The 19,812-nt window shown below is 42.3% G+C and overlaps 1 protein-coding gene across 3 annotated transcripts in view; it reads right to left on the reverse strand.

Moving 5' to 3' along the window:
- The window catches only part of DYRK4 (dual specificity tyrosine phosphorylation regulated kinase 4), a 56,784-nt gene extending 40,167 nt beyond the window's left edge, over positions 1-16,617 (reverse strand). For 2 of the 3 annotated variants that reach the window (XM_021690679.2, XM_021690678.2), the window contains exons 1-4: positions 16,524-16,617; positions 3,274-3,354; positions 2,461-2,577; positions 1,600-1,738 (exon numbers count right to left, since the gene is read on the reverse strand). In XM_021690679.2, coding sequence (XP_021546354.2) covers positions 1,600-1,738; positions 2,461-2,577; positions 3,274-3,354; positions 16,524-16,610 — 424 coding nt within the window. In that variant the 5' untranslated portion in view covers positions 16,611-16,617. Of the gene's footprint in view, positions 1-1,599; positions 1,739-2,460; positions 2,578-3,273; positions 3,355-4,210; positions 4,231-8,409; positions 8,417-16,523 lie in introns of all 3 variants that reach the window. The other variant, XM_044914955.1, reaches the window with a different exon arrangement.
- Between the last annotated feature and the right edge of the window lie 3,195 nt (positions 16,618-19,812).

A 19,812-nucleotide genomic window follows, 5' to 3' on the forward strand; every position in this document is an offset into this window, starting at 1 on the left:
AGAGAGCCCAGAAATGGACCCTCAACTCTATGGTCAACTCATCTTTGACAAAGCAGGAAAGAATGTCCAATGGAAAAAAGACAGTCTCTTCAACAAACGGTGTTGGGAAAATTGGACAGCCACATGCAGAAGAATGAAACTGGACCATTGCCTTACATCACACACAAAAATAGATTCAAAATGGTTGAAAGACCTAAATGTGAGACATGAGTCCATCAAAATCCTAAAGGAGAACACAGGCAGCAACCTCTTCGACCTCAGCTGCAGCAACTTCTTCCTAGAAACTTCGCCAAAGGCAAGGGAAGCAAGGGCAAAAATGAACTATTGGGACTTCATCAAGATAAAAAGCTTTTGCACAGCAAAAGAAACAGTCAACAAAACCAAAAGACAACCGACAGAATGGGAGAAGATATTTGCAAATGACATATCAGATAAAGGGCTCGTATCCAAAATCTATAAAGAACTTATCAAACTCAACACCCAAAGAACAAAGAATCCAATCAAGAAATGGGCAGAAGACATGAACAGATATTTTTCCAAAGAAGACATCCAAACGGCCAACAGGCACATGAAAAAGTGCTCTACATCGCTTGGCATCAGGGAAATCCAAATTAAAACCTCAATGAGATACCACCTCACACCAGTCAGAATGGCTAAAATTAACAAGTCAGGAAACGACAGATGTTGGCGGGGATGTGGAGAAAGGGGAACCCTCTTACACTGTTGGGAATGCAAGCTGGTGCAACCACTCTGGAAAACAGTATGGAGGTTCCTCAAAAAGTGCAAAATAGAGGTACCATACAATCCAGCAATTGCACTACCCAAAGATACAAATGTAGGGATCTGAAGGGGTATGTGCACCCTGATGTTTATAGCAGCAATGTCCACAATAGCCAAACTGTGGAAAGGGCCAAGATGTTCATCGACAGATGAATGGATAAAGAAGATGTGGTGTATATATATACAATGGAATATTATGCAGCCATCAAAAGGAATGAAATCTTGCCATTTGCAGGCATGTGGTTGGAACTGGAGGGTGTTATGCTGAGCGAAATAAGTCAATCAGAGAAAGACATGTATCATATGACCTCACTTATATGAGGAATTCTTAATCACAGGAAACAAACTGAGAGTTGCTGGAGGGGGTGGTAGGGTGGGAGAGATGGGGTGGCTGGGTGATAGACACTGGGGAGGGTATGTGCTATGGTGAGCACTGTGAATTGTGCAAGACTGTTGAATCACAGATCTGTACCTCTGAAACAAATAATGCAATATAAAGAAAAAAAAAGATAGCAGGAGGGGAAGAATGAAGGGGGGGAAATCAGAGGGGGAGACGAACCATGAGAGACGATGGACTCTGAAAAACAAACTGAGGGAAAATGGAACACTGGGGAGTCAGTGTTTTCCCCTATTTATCCTCTTCCTTATACTATCACAGTAAGTGATGAGATGCTTACTGTTACTTTCACTTTGGCTTATTGCCTTAGTTGACTTCTCTAACACCTGGCAGCTTAGTCCTCTTTGGTTCAGCTCAGCTCATGACATCTTGACCATCTAGAACCAGCCCCACTAAACACTGCTACTTCGCAAAAGGCATACCTGCTGCCGTCAGAGGCACCTTGTGCTCTCTTGGTGGTTTCTCCTCCGGCTTGGGATCTTCGGTTTTAATGCTTGAATGAAAAGGCATCTCTGAAGCCTGGAGCTCAGAGGCTGGCATCTGACTGTGACTTTGATTCTCCTGTCCAGACAAAGAGACTTGAAATAAAGGACTGCTTAGACTTTTGGGTGTCACGAACCATTGATCAGACCAACACCCACCTCCAGACAGATTCTTCTCCTACCTTTCCAGGGAGAAAAATGATAATTATCAGACATTAGGTTTTCTCAGTCTTCCTCTCAAAGGAAGTATCTGTCTAACTCACATTATTCTCTGTGAAGCCTGTGCACAGTGCCTTATGCAGTTGACAACCCCAGTGACATCTTGCTCCAGGAAGAAATGGGAACAGTTTTTTTTATTACTGCTCTTGAGAAGGTCATTTCCTAACTAGATAAAGTGATTTGCCCAAGGGCACAAACCCTTGAACTTATGTGTCTATAACACCTCTTTAACTTGGCACTTTTCTATGTTATCTCTTTTGGTCCTTACACAAAAAAGAGTAGGGGACACTGGATGAAAACAAGCATTTCATATGCTTCTACTATTTATATACGACACTTCATTCTTCTTTTCCTCAATGAATTCTAATGACAACCCTAAGGAGAGCCCATTTTGTAGATAAAAGAAAGTCAGTGATTTATTTGCTAAGGTTTACATTCATTGTAAAGAGTGAGAACAGGACAAGAACCCAACTCTTCAGGTGACATTGTGCTTTTCCCACCATCTTGGCCTTTCTAATCCTGATTCCAGACCAAAGTCTTTGACCTGCCTGCTCAGGGCCATGTCCACTGCCCTGTACTCACCTGATACAGCAGGGGTGCCTTTAGCAAGATTTTGTTGCTGATGTGTGGGAAGTTAACCATGTTCTTCTTCTCCTTGGTATCCACAAAAGGGAGTGAAGTAATGCTGGTGTTTGGATTCTATATAAGGAAAAAGTGGATAAGGTGCAGAAGCCTCAGGCAAGAAATCTATGTCTCCAGGGAGTCATTTCTCCCAGCTCCCCTGTCACAGCAAGAATGAGTCTGAACCAAATCCAGGTCTAAATTTATTTTCAAAGCTCTTGTAGAGAAAAGCAGAGTGGTCAAGCAGATGAGCTCTGGGTTTGACTCCCTGCTCCACCACATATAACTGAAGATCGTGAATAGGTCACACAACTCTTTCTCTAAGCTTCAATTATCTCATCACTACCATGGGGACAAAAATGGGATCTACCTCATAAGGCTTTTGTGAGGTAAATGAGGCAATTCATGTAGAGTATTCCATAAGTGTTAGCCATTATTATCATCATTCCAATATCTTACCACCCTAATATGGGAAAGCACTTCCTGCTATATAGTGTACATCTCCCTTGGTGCAACATAAGCTTGCATTTCTTCTACATTATTGATTTGACCTCACTTGGATGCCTGTCTCCATGAATTGATTGATTACAAGAGAGGTAGTCTGTCATTGAATAGCAACATTTAAAATTGTGTGGAGATGAGGCATGGTGATGTGGATAGAGTATATGCATCATGTTATGCTGAGTTGATGAAAAATGCCTCTGAAAAGCTATTCTGGCCACCCACCTACCCTCAACCTTTCCTAGAGAAAAGACACTAAGCATCACTTCCCACCTTAGGCAAGGATCGAGTCATTCTGAGGTTCTTGATCTTGGAAGGTGACTTCTGGGCTTGAACCAAAGGCTTACTCTCAACCTAGATCAAGTAGAACAGTATTGGAATAGTGTTTAGCATGCTATCATGTCAAGCTATTGAGACATATTTTCCTTCATTACAACAATCAAAATACAGTTGAAGCCAGCTCTCTTGATCCCAAAGCTAGGAGGAGCTAAGAAAGGCCTAGAGAAGTACTGAATGAATGTATGAATGAATGCATATCAAAACAAGTGGTATTTCTGGCAGTGCTTATCTTGGATTGACTTGTCCTATGGTTTTCATACGTTAAAATAATCCATAGAACCCTTTCTTCAAATAAAATCTTAACTGGGCACCCTGTACAGGGGAAGAAACAAAAGCTGAGCTGCTCTTTCCAAAGAAAAGAAAATGCCCATAGTCTTGTCCAGGGACTCTTTCTACCCTCAGAGTAGCTCTGAAGGTGCCCTATTGGAACCCACTAAAATATGGGAGCCCAGTCTGAACACCAGTGACCTGATCAGAAGAGACTTCACATCTAGAAAGGGGTCAGGAGGAAAAGACCAAAACAGCAGAGCTGTGTCCCCCAAAGGGTGGCAAGCACACCATGAAAGTATGTGACATAATTGTATGTGATACAAGATAATGGTTATCTAATGTTTATACATTTATTTTAATATACATTTATTTTAATTTGAAAAACTACAGCATATTAAACCTATAATTTTACTATGTAAAATGAGACCAAAATTTAAGTTAAGAAAATGTGAGCATTAAGTAGACATGGTAAAAACCATGAAGGTGGCACTGAAATTACTAAAGTTTAGCAAAAACAGGCTACAGTTTGAATCTAGGTTCTTCTCTTTGAAGCAGAATTTGTGGGTTCTCCTTCTTCCAGCACCCTATTAGGGAACTGAACAAGATTTATCTGAGACACAGCTGGTGCCAGACCCATCCCTGTAAAACTTGGTATACCGGCCACAATGAAATAAGAACTGGAGACAGTACTTCAAGTTAGTATCACCTAGCACAGCTGGGCCCTCTACAGAGCTATAATGATGGGGACTATGTAGAATAGGCCACCTTGACCTCCCAGAATAGGGACAATATCTGAGGGAGTAGGAGCTGCATAGAGCATGGCTCATGGTCTTAGACCAAACTAATTTAATTGGCTAACATATACTAATGCAGGATTTGATTGTCTATTGTCTATTGAATGGACAATGATGATATCTGAGCAAATACTGCAGTCCCAACTTCTCATCAGATAAGTCTGTGGGGATTAAAACTTATAATAGTCATCAACAATGACAAGACTGGACAGACCAATGAAAAGTATGTTAACAAAACATAACTAAATACCAAGCAAAGGACATGAACAATGAGTGTCAACAAAGAAGGAAGAGATCACTGTTAATGCAGTCTGCTGGGGGGATGTGAGGAGGCTTTGTGGAAAGCATGTGGCTTGGTCTGGGCTTTATCTGGGAGGAAGGGTAGAGAGTGTATTCATTAGGTGAAACAGTATCTGGGAATGCTCTGAGGGTCTTCACTGCTCATGCTGTCTAAGCTGGAGCAGAGGGTACACTGGATTGTGGAAGGCACTGAATGCTAACCCAAGATATTTGGTCTTTATCTAGTGAGCAATAGTGAACCACCGACAGTTTGAAAGTCTGGGTGTTACATATGCAGAGCAGTACTTCAGAAAGACCCTTCAAGCAACAATGTGGCATAAAATAATAATCACAGATATGAACTCTGACATCAGACCTTAGTTTTGAATCCCAGCTCCACTATTCATTAATTGTTTGAACTTGGGCAAGTTATCAACCTTTCCTCATGTAATATAGAGATAATGACAGTACCAATCTCATAGGATTGTTATAAGGACTAAATGAATTCATGTGCACAAAACTCTTAAACCAGTGCTTTGTATATGGCAAGGTAAATGTTTGCTAGAAGTAATTCTCCTCTTTTGTAAAATGGAGAGCGGTTTTTTGGTATTTCTCATGAGAAAGGAAAACATGGACTCAGAACTGATGGAGAAGGAGCAAGATGATGTGCAATCAAACAATGAACCATGGAACACTACATCAAAAACTAATGATGTAATGTATGGTGATTAACATAATAATAAATTTTTTTTTAAAAAAAGATGATGTGCAATCGAAAAAGCATTGAGGATATTTAACATGAGAGAAGATAAAACAAAACAAAATGTCTGAGAGGTTAACAATTCTGATACTGCCATACATACATACTGGAATCAAATGACTAAATAAATAGATTGTAGATGACAGAAACCAGGTTTCCCATGATGGATTGGAAATTTGTAGATAATCAAGGTCATTATCAACATTACCACCATGTGATAATGGATTAGAGTTGGAGACATCAATAGGAACTCATGTTTAACTCAATGTAGTTACAAATGGTTACATATAGAAAAATTTATAGATATGTGTATATGCAAGGGTTAATGCATGCACTTGTGCACACACATACACACACACGTTTCTTTGCTTTGTTAGCTTTAAAGGTTCTAAAAGAAATAATACCCCCATAGAAACAAGCATACGTAACACTCACAACTTGGTTTCTAATACCATTCTCCAGTAAAAGGAACCAAGGCTCCTTGGAGAAGTGATTGATTCTAGGACTGGGTCAGGAAATGCACAAGATGAACCTGGAGTATTTCCTAGTGACATAAAGTAAGGAAGGGCTCAAAAAAAAAAAAAAAAAAAAACAAAATTAAAAAAATGTGTCCAAAAGGCACAGGAACCAACTGAAAGAGTTCCCAATGACCAAATCTGGAACAACTTTAGCAACAAAATAAAGTAGTGTTGGATTAGAACTCAAAGTTTAAAATAAATATCTATGAATCCATACTGATGCAAATAAATGATTCAATAAAGAAATAAATAGGGGAGAAGAAACAAGTCTCCCATGCAGAAGAGTTCCTGATATATTATACAGACATTCCACACTAGAGGAGGGGAGCACAACTCCCCACTCCTTAAGCTGTGCATAGTGACTGGTTTCCAAAAAGTATAGCATGGAAAGGAGGGAAGAAAAGCAACTTTACCAGAGAAACCAGACAAACACTACCTTACCCAGGTAATCTAGTCAAAATCAGCAACCATAAACCATGTGGATAGTATGTGTCATTGATATGCTTGATGAAAATGGCACTTTCCCTCAAGTAGGCTTCCTCCCAAAGCCTACAACCCCAATGGCATCATGAGAAAAACAAATTCCCATAGAAAGGCATCTTACAGTATATGTGACCAGCATTCCTCAAAGGTGTAAAGGTCATCAACAACAACGAAAGTCTGAGAAACTGTTACAGCCAAGGAGAGCTTAAGGGGACATGACAACCAAATGTAATGTGACATCTGAGATAGGAATCTGGAGCAGACAAAGGACATTAGGTAACAAGGAAATCTGCCTAAAGTGTGGAGTTTAGTTAAAAATGTATCACTATCTGAATTTTAAAAAATCTTTAAAAAAAATAAGAATTGTGTGCATGGGCAGCTCAGTTGGTTAAGCATCTGACTTGTGATGTTGGCTCAGGTCATGATCTCAGGGTTGTGAGATCGAGCCCCATGTCAGGCTCTGGTGTTCAGCAGGAAGTCTGCTTGAGAGTCTCCCTCTCTCCCTCTGCCCTCTGTCCCTCACCACACTTGCATGAATGCATGCTCTCTCTCTCTCTAAAATAAGTAATAAATTTTAAAAATCTAAAAAGATGTATCAGTATCAGTTCATTATTGCAACAAAGTACCACAACAAATATAAGATTTTAATAATAGGGGAAACTGGGTGTGGCATATGTAGTGGTATATGGGAACTCTGTCCTATCTGCTCAATTTCTCTGCAAGTCTAAAACTGGTTCTTAAATAAGTATATTAATAAGACAAACAAAACTCCTGAGGGGAGGGGTAATATCAGAAGGGCCATTGCTGGGGCGCCTGGGCGGCTCATTCGTTAAGCATCTGCCTTCGGCTCAGGTCATGATCCCAGAGCGCTGGGATCGAGCCCCACATAGGGCTCCCTGCTCCACGGGAAGCCTGCTTCTCCCTCTCCCACTCCCCTTGCTTGTGTTCCCTCTCTCACTGTGTCTCTCTCTGTCAAATAAAATCTTAAAAAAAAAAAAAAAAGAAAGAAGGGTCATTGCTTATGACTCAGTATAAGCTTGTTCTACCTGATCTGAAGGACAGAATGAGGTCAAAGTGTGGAATTCATAGAAAGGTAGTTTCTAGCTCAATATAAAGAAGGATTTTCTAGAGCTTAGAGCTGTCCAAAAATGGAATGGGAGTCCTTATGAGCTAGTGAGCTCTCTATCACTGGAAGGGCCAAGTCCACCTAATAAGCCATGTGAGAAATGTGCATGGACTCATGGTGGTGGACAAGATGCAACCTCCAAAGTCCCATTTGTCTGTAAGACTCATTCAGGTGACCCCTGGGAGTGTCTTGAGTGGATCCTTCATCCTCTCATGGAACCAACACTGAGAACTGTCATATAGAACAGTGCTTCCCAACCTTTGTCACACCATGCCACACTATAAAAAATTATCTTTGTATGATAACCTGGGGTAAAAAGAGGAGGCAGCTCACAGACAGGCTACCAGCGCAGGGTTCCAGCTGCCCCAAGCTTGTCTGCCCCGAGGGCTACTGACCTCTACATCTGTGCACAACTCTACCAGTGTGCCACACAAGTTTACAAACTTGCTGCTTCTTTGTCTCCAGCAGCTTCCTCAAGAGGGTCACTATGCCCCATAACAACATTCCATTCTATCGCAGCATCCCCAGGAGGCAGCAAGAAGAGGGTGTGATCTCCTGCATGCATGGTGGCAAAAAAGACTTTTTCCTTTAAGACCAGGAGCTTCGGAGCCCTGTTCTGCGGTCCCTCACTGACCTCTGAGCCAATGTAAGAGGAATCTCTAATAGTCATGAGCTCTCTATCCAAATTTAGAGTCCTCAGTATAAAAAAGATTTTATGCACAGAGGTCCATAGCATAGGCAGTGATTCCTATGCTGTCTAAGACCTGGGCACTGCCTGAGGCTGGAGAAAACCTCTGGAGGAGCCAGAAGATAAAAAGGCAGGGCATCTGAGGATGCCACCGGGGCCCTTTCATGGCTCCTTTTTGTGTGCATCACTGGTCTTGGAGGCCTCCTCAACAGCCAGAACTGACCTGTGAAGCTCCTTTATTTTCTAAACTTCTTATATGAACATGTACAGCTTTTATAATTCAAAAAAATACCATTATTAAAAAAAACAATATTACAACAGAGAACTCAAAATGGTTCATTGCAACACTAGGGGGGAAAGACACTCTTTCCCTGAGAGCCCGAAGCAGACAGAATTATATCTGAGAAGACACTGTCAAAGGACCTTGACTTAGAGCCTCAGAGCAGGGACATTGCACTGTGCAATGTCAAAAGAAGGGAGGTAGACCCCTTTGCTCACAAGTGGGCTCAGATTCCTAAGATTCTCCACATCTAGGCCCACATTCGAATCTTGGGATTCCCCTAGGGTCTCCAGCTATGCTTGTCATCACTGGGTGATACACCCAGAGGGTCCAGGCCCTGCACCAACATGCATGGTGACAAGGCTGGTTGATCAGAAGCCTGGTGTCTCAAATCCTGACCCTGGGCCCCTCCTCCATCGCTCTTGTGCCTCTGTCTTCTGAACTGGAGACACTTGGGTTCTCACACTTCTTTTGTTTTCTCAGCAAAAGAAAAAGGCAAATTCCATCTCACTACTTTGCAAAAGCCAGCTCATCTTTCTCAAATAAAAACTGAGTTCAGCTTAAAATCTGATTCGGAGGAAGGTGGGAAAGCTGAAACCCAGCTGCCCCACCCCCCACCCAAGTCCCCAACAATCAGACAAATTGCTGAAAGGCACCAAACTATTCCAGTTGCTGATTCCTATTACTTGGACTCAGGATTCTTCCAGGAATACCTGCTTCCTGCCTCCCCAAGCTGGGATGACACCTGGAATCACAGAGTTCAGATGGACCTTAGTGATGCATTCATTTTTAACATATTTACTGAGCACATCTATGTGTCAGGCAGTGTGCTAAGCACAGATCACAGAGTCCAAGGGTTTCAAATTTCCTGAAAAGCTCTTAAAATACAGAATCTCCAACCTGACCCCAGACTCCCTAGTGGTAGAACCCAGAAACCTGTATTTTTCAAAAAGCTCTCCAAGTGAGTAATGTGCAGCCAGGATGGGAGCCACAATCTAATGCCATCCCCTCCTTTGGAATTAATCTCTCCCCACTCTGAACTTGGTTTTCCTTTATGTCCTTGATATTTATGTATCCTTCCTAATTTTTTGTGAATTCTTATCTCCCCTCAGCAAGAGTGCTATGGCAACAAGCATGAGGCCTCTCAAGAGTATTCCCTCTGGCTGGTTCATTTAGGGGTCCCCATAGTGCCTAGCCATGTGTCAATATCCATGGCATCCATAGTCACAAGAGCCTGAACTAAGCTGGGACCACCTGCAGAGACTGGGCATATCATCTTCCTTGCTGGGACAGTTGGATTAGTTATAGGCTGTTTCTAATGAAGGCTGCCTCTTTGTATGTTGTCACAGGGAGGTGCCTTTTTTATAAATTTAGATTATTCAACACAAGCTGGCTGCAGTAAGCACAACCTCCCACTTGCAGGACTGAATGAGAATGTTTTCACAAACTTGCAAATTTTCATCTATGATTTCCTACCATGGGTAGCATAATTATGTGAGAATGAAGATATTCCTCCAAGACTATGCCTACCATATCCCTAGTTTAAGCACCTGTTTCAGTGGTCTCCTAAGCAGTACCCTGTCCCTTGCCCAATTCATCCTCAACTGCCTAAGACCTCAGATATTAAACATGAACATCCGATCTTGTTGCTACACTGCTTAAATCTCCCCAGTGACTTCCCAGGGTATGGATGTCCTAGCATACAAACCCTCCCAGTCTCATCCCTTGTCATGGGCCTGGCCCTGCCTTTTTGGCTCCAGCAATTATGAATGCCTTGCAGCTCTCAAACACCATGCTTGTTCACATCTCAGCACTTCCATTCCTACTGTTTCTGCTTGGAATGTTCTCTCATCACCCACTTACCACCTTCCTCCATTCCAAGTCCCTATCATTCACCTGGTGAATTTACCCAAGGTCAAGCTCTGGCCAAAGTGCCACATTCTCCATGAAGCCTCCGTAACCACTGCCCCATGCTTCATACTTGCTCCGATCACAACACCTGCAAAGGTTTGTTGCACAAGGTTGTCTTACATCTGCCTTCTGTTGCCAGACTATAAGACCCTTTAATAAAAGATATGAGTCTTATCTCAGAATTCTGAGCATAACGTGGTATCTCCCACCTAGTAGTCACTTAAATATTTGCTAAAAGAAGGAAGGGAAGGAGGAGGGAGAGACTGAGGGAGCAGGAAACCCTAGTCCTTGTCCTCAAAGACTTAAGTGACCAGGAAACAATTGAGCTTGGACTTCAGCCTCTCTTCCTGGTTGGTAGTCCGCCCTCTCCCCTGTGTGTCCACATTCCCTCTCCTAGTGGCTTCAATTCCCACCAGGGGAACCAGTTCTGTCCTGCTCCCCAGCACTTCCTTTTGGAAGGAATGCCTCCCAATCAGCAAATGCACATAAGAGAATTCCCCTGCCAATACCTTCTCAAAGGTAACTGCATTTTCAAAGAGAAAGTATAGAAAAGAAAGTGTTTTGGTGCAAATAAATTAATCTCTACTCACAGAAGGGTTCCTGGCACTGGGGAGCTAGATGAAAGAGATCGTTCATTTTAGGAAAGAAGGTCTTCACAAACCTTATCATCATTATCATCAATCACATGGACATGTAACTTCTATGTCAGAATAGAGGACAGAATTGCACACAAGAGTGAAATCTCCAGTCCTATATCTTGCCTCAGTGCCCTCTCCCTGGTGACACCGTGCCTCCCCCTTCACTACTTTGCATTCTCCTCAGGCCAAGCCCCCACTCCAACATGCACAGTTTACCCATGACTCACAGGGGAGTATATTTCCCGCCCCCTCACTCAGCGCTAAAGGATAATAGGGTCCCTTTGTAGGGCTAGTTAGAACAGAATCTCGAGATGCACTGTCTCATCTTATTACCTTGGACAGAGCCCTGGATGTCCTCATCTGCAAAGTTCACGGGGAGAAAACAACTGGGCTCTCAGCAGGCATCAAGGCCACCCTGGTCTCCTGCCCCTGGGCTACCCAGATGTTTCAGAAAGGCATACACCTCCATCAAAACACCTGCCTCAATCATACCTCACTGGCTATTTTTCTATTTTCTCAGCTGGCTCCTCCTTGTCTCTTCCTCCTCCCCGTTAATTAAAAAAAAAAAAATCTCCAAGTGCATGATCAAGGTTGGGTGAGCAGATGAAGCTCAAGTTCTGTGATATCAGATCACAGCTTCTTCCTTGTAGGCTCCATAATCCCTTCCCAGAAGACAGAACAACCAAGAGTTCAAAACAAATGCATTAATGCAGAGAGAGGGTATGACAAGAAGAGAGAAAATAAATCTTTGGGGACTCTCTACAGAACACAACAAGTTTGACAATTAGGCCCATCAGAGCACTGCAGAGAGCTGGGAGAAAGAGACAGTTGCTAGGCTCCTCAAATCCCCAGCTAAGGCATTAAGCGACTATTGCTGCATAGAGCTTAGGCAAATTGCATCTCTCCACGGCCACTTCTAGCTAAGACTCTTCCCTGAAAGCCCCTTTGCTGTGTGTGAGGAAGCCCAGGATGTCTGGACAGAAAAGATTATCCTCCTGTTTATACCCACAGCCAAGCCTGGACTCAGGAGACCCATTAGCAGAGTGAACGTGGCCAGCCACTTGGGAGGACTGAGGCTTTCATCTACCTGATGCAGTGTCCTCTCTGGAGTCCTACCCACCAGCTTATGTCCCTGGTGAAGGTGGAGGAAGGAGAGACTGGCTGTCCTTAGGGCTTGAGGGAGGGGCAAGAGCATGAGCCTGAAAGACCAGATGCTTGGAGACATTTTCTAATGTACCTAGTGCATGGCCTTGGGGGAGAGATTTCCCTTTGGGGGCTTCTGTTAAGTGGAGCTTGGACAATTATGGTGCTGGAAGCCACCTTAAGGAATCTGTAGTCAAATACCCTCATTTTACAGATGGAGAAAGGGAAGTTAAGGTTATCCATGTCATCAAGGTATTAACATACTACAAAACTCACCCAATTAGGAGAAGGAAGGGAAAAACGAAGGGGTGGGAATCGAAGAGGGAGACGGACAAAGAGAGACTATAGACTCTGAGAAACAAACTGAGGGTTCTAGGGGGAGGGGGTGGGGGGGGTGAGTTAGCCTGGTGATGGGTATTAAGGAGGGCACGTACTGCATGGGAGTACTGGGTGTTATACGAAAACAATGAATCGTGGAACACTACATCTACTGATGTATGGTGACTAACATAACATAATAAAATTAAATTAAATTAAAAAAAAGTTATCAGTAAGGTATTTCATATTCATTTTCTCACACCAAGTCTTTGAAATGTGGTGTGTATTTTTCATGTGCAGCACACCTCCAGTTGGACGAGCCCCATGTCAAGGGCTCCATAGCCTCATGTGGCCAGTGGTTGCAGTATTGGACACAGTAGTTCCAGAGGGCAAGGCTGACAGTAAACAAGTAAACAAACAAATACATAATATAATTGGAAAGGGTGGTGAGCGAAGGCCTGTCTAAGGAGGTGGTATTCAGCAATTGAATGATTGGAATGATAGAAGAGAAATAACAGAGCAAGTACCTGTTCTTCCAGGGCTGAAAATAGAAAACATGCCTTTAGAGGGCTTGTAGCACCTATTCATTAATTGTCAGAAAAACTGCAAAGTAACCCTCTAAATTAACAGACTCTTCAGTCCCAGAAGCTGGCCATGAGGCAACACGTTTTCTTTGAACAGAGTTACAGAAAAGCCAAACATCGTGCAACGTACTCACTCGCTGAGATAACTGAGGTCCAGAAGAGAGGATGTTCCCTCTGCTGGCAGTTTGGATAAACTCCAACATTAGACCATTTTCCTCAATTGCACAGAGATCCTACATCACTGGGAGCCACTGTGAGAGCTCTGTGATCCTGGCCAGCTAAGCTGAAAGGATGGGGACTCTCCACAGGCATCCAAGGCAAAGGACTCCCTGTGGAGAGCACTCCGTAGCAGGCGGCTCTTTAATATTCTACCGTGTTTTAGCCAAATGAATGGGGCATTTTTTAAGGCATTGTATACTACTATCTAGAGGACCACACTGTTGTCTTAAATCAATTATTAAAAACAACATTTTAAAGACTTCCTTAGCTGAAACACTACCAAGATCCATATTTAAAATACTTAAATATTTAATCATTATTGTAAACATTATAGTTATAGCTTATAGCATTAAATGCCATGAAGTAAATATAAATTATTATCCATTTATTTAAATATTTTTTCAACACTTGCTTGGGGCAGTTGATATGCTGAGACCCATAGCCCTCTCATCTTCAGTGTTTTTTAAGGTGAAGAGATTACAATTCATTCTTTTCATCCTCCAATTAATATCATAACTATCCACTGAAACCCAAGGTTTCATGTGCTGAGAATGGTTATTGACTTGTTTGCTTTTCCCTATTTGGGCCTATTCAGCTCAACTGGATGAGAAGTCCATTGGAAAAAAATGAACAAATGGTGAAAAGACATTTATTTAGGGCCCATAAGAATAATTACCGATGTAAAGACAATAGCAGTAAATTTAGATAGTATTTTTGTTATTTTTATTTTTTTAAAGATTTATTTTGAGAGAGAGAGAGAGAGTGCATGCACATGCATGCATGAACCGGGGAGAGGCAGAGAGAGAGGGAGAAGGAGTAGCTCAAGCAGACTCCCCTCTAAGGGCAGAGCCTGATGAGGGGCTTGATCCCATGACCCTGAGATCATGACCTGAGCTGAAACCAAGTATCGGACGCTTAACCAAATGAGCCACCAGGTGCCCCTAGATAGTATTTTTAAATGGTATTGTCAATTGTTGGCAGTTACAAAAAAATACAGGATCAGTGAATTTGTCTTCAATGTGATTTTTTTATTTTATTTTTAACCATTCCTATCATAGCAACTATAGCAGAATATGCTTTCCTTAAAATTAATATAAATATATAACAGAATTTTATAGGACAACTTTTAACAGAGTTGACATTACTCAGCAAAGAGGCATGGAACAGAGGGGTTAAGAATATGGGTTTGCACAATAGCCAAACTATGGAAAGAGCCAAGATGTCCATCGACAGATGAATGGATAAAGAAGATGTGGTGTATATATATATATATATATATATACACAATGGAATATTATGCACCCATCAAAAGGAATGAGATCTTGCCATTTGCAATGACGTGGATGGAACAGGAGGGTATTATGCTGAGCGAAATAAGTCAATCAGAGAAAGACATGTATCATATGACCTCACTGATATGAGGAATTCTTAATCTCAGGAAACAAACTGAGGGTTGCTGGAGTGGTGGGGGGTGGGAGAGATGGGGTGGCTGGGTGATAGACATTGGGGAGGGTATGTGCTATGGTGAGCTCTGTGAATTGTGTAAGACTCATGAATCACAGACCTGTACCTCTGAAACAAATAATACATTATATGTTAAAAAAAAAAGAAGAAGAAGAAGATAGCAGGAGGGGAAGAATGAAGGGGGGGAAATCGGAGGGGGAGATGAACCACGAGAGACTATGGACTCTGAGAAACAAACTGGGGGTTCTAGAGGGGAGGGGGGGAGGGGGATGGGTTAGCCTGGTGGTGGGTATTGAGGAGGGCACATTCTGCATGGAGCACTGGGTGTTATGCACAAACAATGAATCATGGAACACTACTAATGATGTAATGTATGGTGATTAACATAACATAATAAAAAAAAAAGGTAAAAAAAAGAATATGGGTTTGCATTCTGTCTGCCACGCAATGGTTTACAGCAATGGCTGGTTAACTCCACTTGAATCTCAGTTTTCCCATCTGTAAAATGAGGATAATAATTGTACTTGCCTCTAAAGTTCATGTGAGAGTCATCCAAACACTCAATAAATATGAGCTCAAGCAGGTAGAAAAAATTATATATAAGTTGCAAAACTTGTGATGATTTTTCTAAGTGATGACCAAGACCATCCTGTTTGCATAATATTTTTAAATGTGAACAGAATGTTGTCTTTATTATATTATCCTGTTTTGCAGTAGATTTACTCTTTTAAGTATTTTATATTGATTTCCTTTGTCAAAATAAATGTTTTAGGAATTAATAAATTTTTGTGCCTGTGAATCACAAAATAATGTTTTTTATTGTATCTGGTAATGGCAAGGGTAGGGCTAGGGGGCAGTGGACTCTGCATTAAGATTCATTTTTATGAGTTATAACCCTGAGGGAGAGAAGGCTAAGGTTAAATCAGGAACACTGCTTGGAGGTGATCTAAGAGTCATAATTTTAAGGAGGTGGTCTGTGATCTACAGGAAGGAGACTTTTTATCAGGCCTCGGATAGGCTGTTGAACTCTGGCTCTTCCATTCAGTGACATAAGCAAGATTCAAAGTCAAACCTGAGTGCTGTGGGCTCAAGTTTGCCACAGAATTTTCAGAGCAAAGTTCCAAATAATATGATCTTTTGAGTCAGGTGTGAAATTCAAACTGAGAGCATTAGATGAAAAAGTACACCTCATTTAGAAGTAATCTTGTAGATGGTGATCACAAAGTCACCACATCACACAATTACCTTTAGGCTGTGGTGTTTCACTGGTTTTTGAGACTGGGTAAAAAGAAAGACACCATGTTTGTGTTAGGGGGGGAAAAAAAACAACCCAAAACACACAGCCCTTTTCCGGAAATGTTTGGAACCATTCTGAGACACCTCTGGCGTGGTTCCAGAAATACAGAGCACAATACAAGATACTGTAGAAGAGACGCTAGTCCAGGGCCTCCTCAAACACAAGCCACCTGTTCGATGAAGGCCTTGCAGTTCTGGAGTTCATGAAACTACGCTCTGGCCCTGCAGCCAATGTCCCTCCAAGCCCACCCAGACCTGGCTCTGCCAACAAGCCTGGTCCATCCACACCTCCAGAACTTCCCCTCACCCTGTCATCAAAGGTGCTTGGAGGACAATGGTCACTCCTGGGTCTTGGGTCCCCAAATCTTCATGATGATACCTCTCTTGCCCAAATGAAATTCAAGGATCTTTACCTTCCCAGGGTTGATCTTCTGTTTCTTTCTTGCTTTCAAAATTGGGAAGGATGTCAAACTGCAGTTCCTTGGTTTTTTAGCATCCATGTTAGTCCTGCAGGAGGAAGAATAAAAAGTACATTGGTAGTAGGAGCAAAATATAAGTAATGGCCCCTGCACCCAGGGATGGGAAGAATGCAGGGCAGGCTTGGAGATAAAAAGTGGCAGGCCTAGGGTGCCTGGGTGGCTCAGTCGGTTAAGCATCTGCCTTCAGCTCAGGTCATGATCCCAGGGTCCTGGGATCAAGCCCCACGTAGGGCTCCTTGCTCTGTGGGAAGCCTGCCTCTCCCTCTGCCTCTGCCTCTCCCCCTGCTTGTGTAAGCTCTTTCTCTCAATAAAAATACTTTGTAAAAAAAGTGGCAGGCCTAAAAACAGTGGCTGAGTCTCTGCTAACTCCTTTTTTTTCTCTCTTGGTGGCAGATGATATCAGGAAAGGGGATGTCTTGGCATCAGCCCTTGGGTGCTCAGGGCAGAGGGAGACAGCAGCCCAGGAAGATAACGAGCTAACGAGGTGGCCAGCAGTTTAGGACACCAAACAAAAAGACCCATTTCCTCTAGCTCGCTGCAAAGTAAACCATTCTCTTACCACAACCACCTTTTGCTCTGAAAGATACATATATAAGCGGTTACTCGGTAGCTTAAAGCCTACAGAAGAAGAAAAGGGACAATGGATAGAAATGCTTTGCCTGGATCTCATTTAGCCATTTTTTGCACCTTCTTTATTCAGACCAGAGCTATATGAAAAATGAACTCACTGCAAGACGAAAATCTAATTTGCATTAAGTTTATGGAATCTGGTTAAAGCGATGATTTATGTAAATGGAAGAGTCTTAGAGGCTCTGACGCCTGTTCCATTAACAGCTGCTGGAACTCTGCTTTGTGTCCCTTTGAAGTTCCTTTTCAGCCTCTAACTCTAATAAGAGCCAAGGGAGCCAAGGATATATGAACAAGGACAGAACAGGGATCAGTGCGAATGTTATCCTGGCTTCTGCAAACCACTCCATTGGTAGGTTCTTAAAGACCCTATAATAAACGGTGACAGCATCACAATTCTGAAATTATTCAGAGAACTCAAGACACGTCCTGCCCACTATTATCACAGCATAATGTTGAAAAACCAGAAATTACTTGTCTATATATAATGAGAAGTTAAAAAATATGGCACATATGTATTATAGACTATGATGTGATCACTTTAAAAAATGAAGTCTCTATGTATGCCTGTAATGTATTGAATAAAAACAGAACAATATGCATGATTCCATATTTGTTTAAGAAAAGAACTAGATGGGGGCACTTGGGTGGCTCAGTTGTTAAGCATCTGCCTTTGGCTCAGGTCATGATCCCAGGGTCTTGGGATCGAGCCCCACATTGGACTCCCTGCTCGGCGGGAAGCCTGCTTCTCCCTCTCCCACTCCCCCTGCTTGTGTTCCCTCTCTCCTGTGTCTCTCACTGTGTCAAATAAATAAATAAAATCTTTAAAAAGAAAAAAACGAGGTGGAGGTGCCTGCGTGGCTTAGTCCATTGAGCTTCTGCCTTTGGCTCAGGTCATGATCTCGGGGTCTTGGGATTGAGCCTGGAGTTGAGCTCCCTGCTCATTGGGTTCCCTGCATCTCTCCCTCTGCCCCTCCCCCTGATTGTGCTGTCTCTCTCGCTCTTTCTCTTCTCTCAAACAAATAAATAAAATCTTTAAAAAAGAGAGAAAACAACAAGATGTTTGCATGTCTTAATCAGGTATATTGAAGAACATAGGAAAAATAAAAATAATTACCACCTTTGAGGGGTGGAGCTGGGGGAGGTGAGTGGGAACATGAGTTTTAACACACACACACACACACACACACACAATATGAAAAAATCCTATGCAAAAGTAAGCAAAAAGTAATAGTTGCTTCTCTTCAAATGATCATAATGTCACTTCTTTCTTCCCTTCCTTCCTTTTTACAAACATTTGCTGAGATAATTCTTCTGATAAACCAGACACAGCCTCTGCCCTTAAGGAGAGTTCATTATCTAGGAGGGAGACACATGGAAACAGGTCATTACAATGCACATGATCAGGGCAGTAATAGAGGCCAGTGCAAAGAGCTAATGAAGCACACTGCAGGGGGTGAGGAAGCCTTCACACCTGAGCAGAGTAGAGCTGTCCTTGAAGAATAAACATGACAGGCATGGAGTCAAGAGCAGATGGACAAGACAGCAAGCACAACAGTAGGAAAGAGCACTGTGTTCTTCAGAAAGTGGGAGCACATGGACATTACCGTAGAGGGCTAGAGAGGTGGTTAGACTGTAAAGAAAGGGTCTCATGGTTCATTCTAAATCTGACAAAATCAGATTTGTACTTAGGATCATCTCTCTGGCAATACCATGGAACAAGGTTCAGAGGAGCTCAAGTAGGAAGCTGTCTTGAGCATCTAGGCAAGAGAGGATGAGGACCTCAACCAAGGCCATGTGAGGACACAGTGGAAGTGGGAACTTGGGAATAATTTGGGAGAAAGAACTGGTAGAATTTTGGCCATCAATTCAATGTGAGGGTTGCAAAATCCAAACATGGGGTAAGAATGAATACAATTCTTTCCGCCAAGGCTCTGTATCAAATGCTCCCTCCATCTATTCCACAGGGATGTGGGAGACAAGTCCACATGCATCTTTCCCAGCAAGTGGAGCTCTTTTCGTCTATTCAGCTTCTGGTGCTCTGTAGGTGAAGAGAACATGAAGACCTCAAGAAGATGCTGAGGCATCTTGGAGTCTAGTCTCAGTGCTGTCCCCAGATAGATTCTGAGCAAGTCATATGCCTTGTCTATCCTCAGTTTCCCCATTTGTAAGATGACAGGACTGGACTAGATGGCCTCTGATGTCCCTTCCAGTTCTAAGCTTCTTTGATGCTAACTTTATTAAATACTGCCAGATTGGAAAAGTTCTGTTATGCCTTATTCCACAAGTTCTCTCCTTTGGATAATTCTGTGATAATCAAAGACTATCTTGTGCCTTTTTTATTTCCTAAGAATGCATTCAATCTAGCTTCAATTTAATCCATGACACATAACCTATGTTCAAATCTTCACAGATGCCACTTTTTATCCTCAAAATAAGTGGTGAACTATGAGAATGTTTTATATCTTGTTTATAACTATTGCATGAAGGGTCAAAGATAACAAACTCATCTCAGAGCTAGAATGAATATGGCTTTGAGAACTGAAACTAAAATTTAAAATTTCCTCCTATTATTTTACACGGAGATCAGTTTCCC

Source organism: Neomonachus schauinslandi, chromosome 5 (assembly GCF_002201575.2).
Source record: "Neomonachus schauinslandi chromosome 5, ASM220157v2, whole genome shotgun sequence".
NCBI classification, from domain to species: Eukaryota; Metazoa; Chordata; class Mammalia; order Carnivora; family Phocidae; genus Neomonachus; species Neomonachus schauinslandi.